The 9,035-nt window shown below is 32.3% G+C and overlaps 1 protein-coding gene across 3 annotated transcripts in view; it reads right to left on the minus strand.

Annotated features, from left to right (window-relative positions):
• LOC125057267 (zinc finger protein rotund-like) overlaps positions 1-6,863 on the minus strand; it is a 113,068-nt gene extending 106,205 nt beyond the window's left edge. For all 3 annotated transcript variants that reach the window (XM_047660854.1, XM_047660855.1, XM_047660853.1), the window contains exon 1: positions 6,541-6,863. In XM_047660854.1, the coding sequence (XP_047516810.1) occupies positions 6,541-6,714 (174 nt within the window). In that variant the 5' untranslated portion in view covers positions 6,715-6,863. The remainder of the gene's footprint in view (positions 1-6,540) is intronic.
• Between the last annotated feature and the right edge of the window lie 2,172 nt (positions 6,864-9,035).

The raw sequence follows: 9,035 nt of genomic DNA on the forward strand, positions 1-9,035 counted from the left end.
TTATAGGATATGTATATTTAAAAAAATTCAATTAACCTAATACATTTCTTTAACTGTGGAAAATAAAACTACCATTTGGATGGCCACTTGCATAAGTGTACAAATTTTACTTAAATGAATAAATAACTTTCGAATTTGAATTTGTCTAATTAATTATTTGGTTAACTGGACTTTTTGTCTTTATAATTTACTTTCAAATAAAAATTACATTTAAAATTTATTTAAAATCGTTATAACATTGCCTTAATATGGTCAGAATTGTCTCCATGGTTGAGCTCACCCCCGAGGTCTCCGATACTGTCAACCTTTCATATTCTTCTAGTATAAGATCAAAATAAGTTAAAATATTGCTATATAATAAATATTAATTCAGCCACCGTAATATCAATTTATCGCTCCAAACCATCCTTGCATAACAGAATTTGAATGACAAATTTTTAATCTAAGCCCGTGCCAAAAAAAACTCGGACCTGCATCGAAACTGTACGCACGGCTGCGCACGATTCACCACGGACGGCATCACTCATCTATCTCTCTTATTTTTCTTATAGTAGGCTTTAGGGCTGAAGTAATAAATGTTTAGAGAAATACTTTTCCCGCTAAAACGTTTGATAGAAGTAGTTATCTTAAGGAGTACGCTTGAATAGCGAGATCAGCAGGAATCTGTACCACATTGAACTTTGGTATTATCTCAAATATGACTACAATGTCATACAGTACCTACTGGAAATACTGAACATACAAACATTATTCACATACGCCATTTTATTTGTGGGTTATAAGTTCTTTAGTACAGCATCCTCTAGACAGCCCTATTTTCTCGTAAAAACCGCATTACGTGAATAATCTTCTTGTTAACTGTTGATTTTAAGCTCCGGTGAATGACTCTTGTCCATTCATCGTTCAGTGAATGGGTGATCTGACAGGAAAGCGGACAGGTTTAGAAAAATCTAACAAAAAAGCGATGGCACCTGTTTAAGAATGTTTTTTTGAATTATAAAATAGGTTAATCACATTGAAGTTGGTGTGCGTAATTTAGAAGTTTGAAAGTGACTTTTGGAGGTAAATTATTTGTAAGATATTTACAAAATGTCTTCCTTCAATGCTATGCAATTTAAGGATCGATTCCGATCATATTTCAATATTGAGTACCAACCACAGCAACACAGTAATTTATGTTTGTAACGGAAAACGGTTTGTATGTTAAAAGAGTTACATTGAAATCTCTTTCTGTTGCTAGAGTACCTACTAATTGTTATCTTATTATAGAGTAATTTTTTCCGTGTCAATCCAGAACACAAAGACTAATCAAAATTTTATAACGTATAAAAATGTAGTAAAACATTTAATCCTATATCAGAATTCCTTATACTAACACATATATTATATTTTTCCAATTAATTGTTGTACACACGTCAAAGATTTGAACGCCTCTTTTTCTATTAGATACATTTAAGAAATATACAAATACTATATTTAAGCAAAGCCTTATAACGTTATAGTTCCGTCGTTGTAACCGCATTATAAAAACGTCGTTACCATGGTAACCCGACCGACTACTTTAATAGGTTTAGGATGTACTTTAATCCACATTTTATAATAAGGCATTCTCAACTCATCAAGCGGCTTACAGTTATTTAAACTGTGATAAAATTCTTGCCAATCGAAGAACCTATAAATTATTGCAAGGCACTGTTAATTATGGTGCATTACTGGTACGATTAACTAGAAACCATTAACATCCTTTTTTGTTATAAAAACTACTAATTGCAAAAAGTGGAGTTAAAGAAACTGAGCAAGAAACTCGTGTGTGAAGACTTGGGCGTTTAGCATAGACTTATAAGGGGGTGCTGGTGTATTCACGTCACATTACATATTAGCTAGTGAGCCAGAATCTTTGCGCAAAGTATAATATTGGTAAACATGAGTTGAACCGCTGGTACACTTGATGAGCAGTGTTGGCCTAGTGGCTTCAGCGAGTGACCCTCATCCCTGAGGTCGTAGGTTCGATCCCCGGTTGCGCACTTATGCAATTATTTCTATGTGCGCATCTAACATTCGCTCGAATGGTGAAGAAAATCATCGTAAGGAAACCGGCTTGCCTTTAACCCGAAAAGTCGACGGCGTATGTCAGGCACAGAAGGCTGATCATTTTGCCTATTAGATTGACAAATGATCATGAAACAGATTCTGAAATCTGATGCCTAGACTTAAAAAGGTTGTAGTGCTACTGATTTATTTTATTTTCATAACTATGTTCACTTATGAACGTCAATGTTCCTTTATGATTCTCGTATGTCAAAAACGTGTTAGAACCTTACCTATATGTCAAATCAATTACATTTTTGGCAGAGTAATTCTGAGCGCAGAGCATCGATTCGGAATCCTAAGAGAAAAAATTGTGGTAGAAATCGGCTTTGATGATTTATTTTAGAGTGTCAATAATTATTTATCTCTCAGATTACAAAATAAGTTCATTGGTCCCTTCGCAGTGATAGTATATATATTTTTAATAATAATTAACTAATTTATTAATGCTTCATGCTCCTGCTTCAGGAAATGTGTAAACTTTATGTCTGACAATAAATCAGAGATTTGTGTGATATTTGTTAAATTACTTCTATTTAGGCATTGTTATTTTCTTTTTTGTTTTGTGTTGTGTAATTGTTGATTGCTGTATTTTTTTCTAATAAGTATTCTGTTTCTTGCCTGATGTTATACTTTTTTACTATTGTAATATACAATTAATTAATAAGGATAATGTATTGTATTAGTATATTTTCTCATGAAAGTGAATATTGTAATGTTAATAATGATAAACAAAATAGTTCAAATTAATTTCCATACGCTGGTCACATGGTTTTACTTGTCATGGTTTGATGATCATTCATATTTCTAAGAATAAGTGTATCTAAGACGCACAAAGCTAAAAATTATAGATGATAATATCGTCATTGTATTATAACATTTTTCCTGTTACGATTACAATAGAAATAGATATGCAATTTCTTAAATGGTATAAATGTTTTTAATTAAATTATAGATTTAAATTAATTGCATTTTCTAAGGACATGGTACAGTTAAAGAAAGCTTTGATTAATTAACTAAAATATTTCAAATATTTAAATATATTACACATAAACCATAAATTACACATTGAAGGTCACATTGGATCAATTAAAAATTAACTTAAACATAATAAACAATATTTTGTGCTGGCGTGTATAAAATAAATAAATAATTTATTGAGTGTAAAACCAATTATTATACTTGCTATTATTTTTTCTTTTTTTTCTTTAAATGATTATTAGTTTATGTATAACCTGATCTGACTGACGATTTTACAAAAAGATTCTTGTATATATTATCTATCTATCAATATAGTTATGCTTAGATAAAGCCAAATTCAAATAAAAAATTTTTTAAACATTAAAAGTATATGTATAAATACAACAATGATATTAAAGGTACTTTGGAAGCATATAATTTTGATACTTTCTTTATTAAATTATTTTAAGGTTAGGTGCTGATTTTTTCATTATATTTTGAAACAAATTAAAATCCTATCACGTCTGTAACCTTTACTAGACAATTATGTGTATGGAGTGAACGAACGACATTCCATTCATCGTCCGTTCAACTGCAACTGAGCTAATGATCTGACATTAAATACGGATACGAGTGATCTGTAAATACGGTACTTTCAGATTAGCAATATTCACATATTACTGAATAATCACAATTTATTATTTATTTTATATTAGTTTGATATTATAGAAGACTCGTTGCCTTTCTTAATTGACACGGTTTCTGTAAAGGCAAACCATTTTCAGCATTTCAATACATGAAATTTTGACTCTCTTCTCATTCAAGAGATCAAAAATATTCTGCTATTTAAATTACAGTATGAAACAAGGAATAAATTAAATTTATTAAGTTACAGCTCACCACCAGTTCTCACTTCTCAGTTCAGAGTCTAGGATACGTGGTTAGTGAAAATTGTTTGGTGCGCATAAATTATATTATTATTACGTATAAAATATTACGAATATTACGAGTATTTGACATGACGCCTGTCGGGAAGGTACCACTTGATAGCGGCTAGGAAATTTATTTATTTGCTCTACAGTATTGCTACAGCTACTCACGAAACAATATCCAAACAAGTACATTGTACACAAAAGCCACAAACGGAATACACATTCAAACATAAACAAAGCACAGTTTCACCTTTTTATATATATACGTATATATTTAATTTTTAAATTAACATTATGAATGTTGCCGAGGAACTATCAATAAAATTAAGAAAGCTTTGTGCTGTCACTTGAACAATTGTTCTGTATTGTATGAAGCTTGGACAGTAAAAGAAGATAGCCGCCGGCGCTTAAAAGCATTGAAATGCTTTCGTCGCATGCTTCGTATAGGCTGGACCCAGAAGGGCTCTAAATGATGTTACTCAGTATTATTATTATTTTTCTTTGCTACTGAGGCACAAACTAGCTGCTGTGGTCTCTGGCAGAATGACCAGCGCTGTGGAACTTTTTGCTCCTCAGCATAATGCTGAACCAGGGCCAATTACAACCACAGCACACACACATTGCACACTTGAAGCGAACCGAATGGCAAAAGGGAATTTTTAATTTTAACGTTTATTGTTTTTGATTTGTTGTCTTATTTTATTTTTTCTTTGAGTATTGTTATTTTGTGTGTTTTCGTATGTAATAAATGTTATGTCTATGTCTATCTTCTTTAACGAACGCTAGGCCACATTGTCCGCGGACCCTGGCACTGAGACAGTATAAATACAGTATTAGTTATGCACGACGACGTTTCCACTTCATTGATTAGGCGCTTGGAACAAGATTTTTTATGTAACCTTTATTTGGTCTCTAAAGCTCAATTGATCGCCTCCAAGAATGCAAAGATGAACCTCTTATGCGGCAATTTGGCGCCCGAGGTGACTTCCGTGGGTATTGCTTACCCGGCTCTTGGGATGTGGAGGGATTACCTGGAGTGAGTCCCGCAAACACGTACTCTGTAGTGCGGGGATGCGTTAAAGCTTTCAAAACTTCCATCTTGGATTAAAATGAACATTGATGTCTTTAATTAGGCGATAATACTCCAACAGAGAAATTAACGTTCAAAATTAGAAAAGGAAATCTAATTACTTATCCAATACCTGAGGTGGTTAATAAAAAAATCATATTATGTCAAGCTGTTAAATTATTATTTATTAGATTACAGTGATAGACGTTTCTTTATCTTATCTTGTTAGATCTATTATATTGTTAAAATAACGTGTTTATCGAGTCGTTGGATTCAACTACGGACCTCCTGATCGTAAAACAGTTGGTTAAACCAATAAGATGAGTGGACCTTAGAATATGACATTGCATAAATGTAATTATAGTTATTGTTAAAATATATATTAATACCAGTCATGGGGACCACCATTCTTTTTTGGTGGTTATGCCATTAAATTGTAGCTTATGTGAAACGTTGGTACTTTCAACACAGCGCCATCTGTTAGAATTGTGACTATCAAATAATAAACAAATATTTTGCAATAAAATAGTGTTGCGAGTATAAATTGAGATGTAAGCTATCCTATCTTTTAAGTTGGATCAAACTACACACGATGTGAAATTTGATTGATATCGGTTCGGTAGTTTAGGAGTCCATAGCGGACAAACAACGTGACACGTAATTTATATATATTATATTTAAGACTTCATTTAATGTGAAGTATTTATATATCAAAAATATGACCAAAAAAGCGCTATTAACATGCAATAATAAATAGATCCACCCGATAAACAACCAAGACATTTGAAAATGTTCCTGCTATATAAACGTAGTTTGAATATGAAAATAAGTAAACGAAACAGTAGGACACCATGTAGTATGAAAATCAGTATCTAGACCAAAAACACGCTGTTTTAATAAGATGTAGTTAAACATATTGCAGATAGCTTAGACATTTCTCGTGTATTCCAAATATAGCTACCTACTTCCTATATAAAATATTAATTAAATCATTTATCCATTAGATTAAGCTTAAGTAATACGTCACCATTTTTAAGAAAAGAAGATGCCTTCTATTACTATAAATCCGAAATCTTTATTGTCACGGAGCAGTGTTGGCCTACTGGCTTCAGCGTGCGACTCTCATACCTGAGGTCGTAGGTTCGATCTCCGGCTGTGCACCAATGGACTTTCTTTCTATATGCGCATTTAACATTTGCTCGAACGGTGAAGGAAAACATCGTGAGGAAACCGACATGTCTTAGACCCAAAAAATCGACGGCGTGTGTCAGGCACTGAAGGTTGATCACCTACTTGCCTATTAGATTTAAAAATGATCTTGGAACAGATTCAGAAATCTGAGGCCAAGACCTAAAGAGGTTGTAGCGCTACTGATTTATTTATTTTTACTGTCACGGAAGTCAGGTCCAGTAGGGTTATACGCTGCGCGTAACTTACTCAAAGCAGTAAAACTAATAAAAAGCAAATACTTATTATTAAAATAAATCTTACCTTAATAGGAGGCGCATAATCCACTGCCATCATACAATCACTATTAACTCCAGCTTCAGTCTTAATCATGGGTGGTCCATGGTATAGCTGACCCATCTGGTGGTGATGCATTCCCCCCTCCCCCCGGCTATACCACGTGGTATACATCCCGTAATTATCACAACAGTCGCTCATAAATGCATTTTTTCTAACAGCTTCTTTAACTGTTTTATCGGTTTTTTAACCGATTTTTTATATTCTAACGTTTATTGTATTGTCCGTAATCGCATCATTGTCGCACTACACTAATTGTTAAAGGCACCGGTTGTCTAGTTAAAAAATTGGCAATATCTGAAAAGAAAAAAAACTGTGTTAGTTTTCGTTCTGCAGTTGACCTACTGTCGTTTCTTTTCTATGGCTACTAAATTCTTTCATTAAATGTCTTTAATTTATTGTAAGATTAACCAAGAAACTATACATTAAGAAAGACGATAGATGATATTATAAAAAAATATATTATAATCTGCTAGAATAGCGAGCGATAAGTATTGGTATTACAACTGTATTACAATTACGACTTCATTAATAAACGGACGTTTAAAAGAGTGATAAAAACATTTATGATATAAGAGATTTTATAAAAAATGTTTTTAAGTTTCATATGTTAAAGTAAAGTTTTCAATATTATTCTAAGAATATTAGCCGTGGTCATAGCTCAGTGTTCTAGTCTTGGTAATCAATGGAAGGGTAGTGATTTTGCTGACATCTAGTCATTATTTTATGCATTTTTTAATTATACTTTACATATTATTATATATCTATAAAAAAAATTTAGTTTAAAATAGCTGTTGTAGTTATGGAGCTGCATTTTACATATATTAATTAAATACCTAATAATATATGTTTTAATAATTATTAATGATAAAATGTCAATTTATTAATTTATAATTAATATTATAATACAGTATTTACAATTTTCTTAACCTACAAAGTAATAATTAAAATAATTAAAAATAAATAAAATTAAAATTACAACAAATTTAAAAAGTTTAAGTTTATTTTTATTTCTATAAAAATTAGTTACTAAAAGTAATGTATAAGCGTAGCGTAAGGTTTCACTGATCCTAACAAACCCTTTTCTCCCCTTCAACATTACAAAACTATAAAGATGTTTAGGGATGTCTTCTAATATGAAACAATTATTTTGTTAGGAAACCTAATCGAATACTTGTAGGTTAATGGTTCTTATAATCAATTAATTCACCAATGTCTATCTCTCTTACTCATAACCGTCAAATATATGTTAATTGTTTTGTCCTTACCATTCTTACAACACATTTCAAACGAATGAATGAACAAAGCATTTGAGCTTTGTTTATGAAAATACTTTATGCGTAATTTCAACAAAAAAACAGTAAAGACAGCGCATGCTTACCTACAACAACTGACAGCCATACTATCAAATACAAAGTGTATTATACGCACATATACCCATTCACATACTCACACATTCACGCATACTTCTGGTCTTAAACAACTTTTGTTGATTAAATGTAACTTTAAGACTACATCAGTGGTGCTACAACCTCTTTAGGTCTTGGCCTCAGATTTCTGAATCTGTTTCATGATCATTTTTAGATGTAATACGCAAGTAAGTGATCAGCCTCCAGTGCCTGCACACACCGTCGACTTTTTGGGTCTAAGACATATCGGTTTCCTCACGATGTTTTCCTTCACCGTTCGAGCAAATGTTAAATGCGCACATAGATAGAAAGTCCATTGGTGCACAACTGGGGATCGAACCTACGACCTCAGGGATGAAAGTCGCACGCTGAAGCGACTAGGCCAATTCGCTCGAACGGTGAAGGAAAACATCGTGAGGAAACCGGTTTGCCTTAGACTCAAAAAGTCCACGGCGTTCGTCAGACATAGGAGGCTGATCACCAACTTGATTAACAAATGATCATGAAATAGATACAAAAATCTTAGGCCCAGACCTAAAAAAGTTGTAACGATTATTATTATTACACCACGACAGTCTTAACAGAAAAAAATCGATTCAACTCTTTAAATAACAAATTTACTTTCGCATTTAGAATGTTAATAGGATCTTCATAAGACTAAAGCCTTCATTCCGTATAAGCTGCTATCAGCTAGTGCAAGCTTGGCAGGTCATTGACCTCGTACCGCCCATGCCCCGCCCAGCGCAGGCCCCGCCCACGACCAGGTAATTAAATTATCTTAATGTTGTTAAATGAATATTATGGTTTTTAACTAAATTTAATATTTAAAAGCACTTAAGTTAAATGCACATAGTTTAATGCACATAGAGTTTATATATTAAATTGAAACCATCAAGAATAAAGCAATATATTATCAGTTCTTCATAAAATCTGATAGTATTTTGTAGTGTCTTTAATTATTTAGAGTTAAACGCTATATTTTTAATTAATAACGGTGTTGGCTATACAAAAAACTATATAGATATATGTATATTTCGACGAGAGTGAAAAGAC

Source organism: Pieris napi, chromosome 16 (assembly GCF_905475465.1).
Source record: "Pieris napi chromosome 16, ilPieNapi1.2, whole genome shotgun sequence".
Taxonomy (NCBI): Eukaryota; Metazoa; Arthropoda; class Insecta; order Lepidoptera; family Pieridae; genus Pieris; species Pieris napi.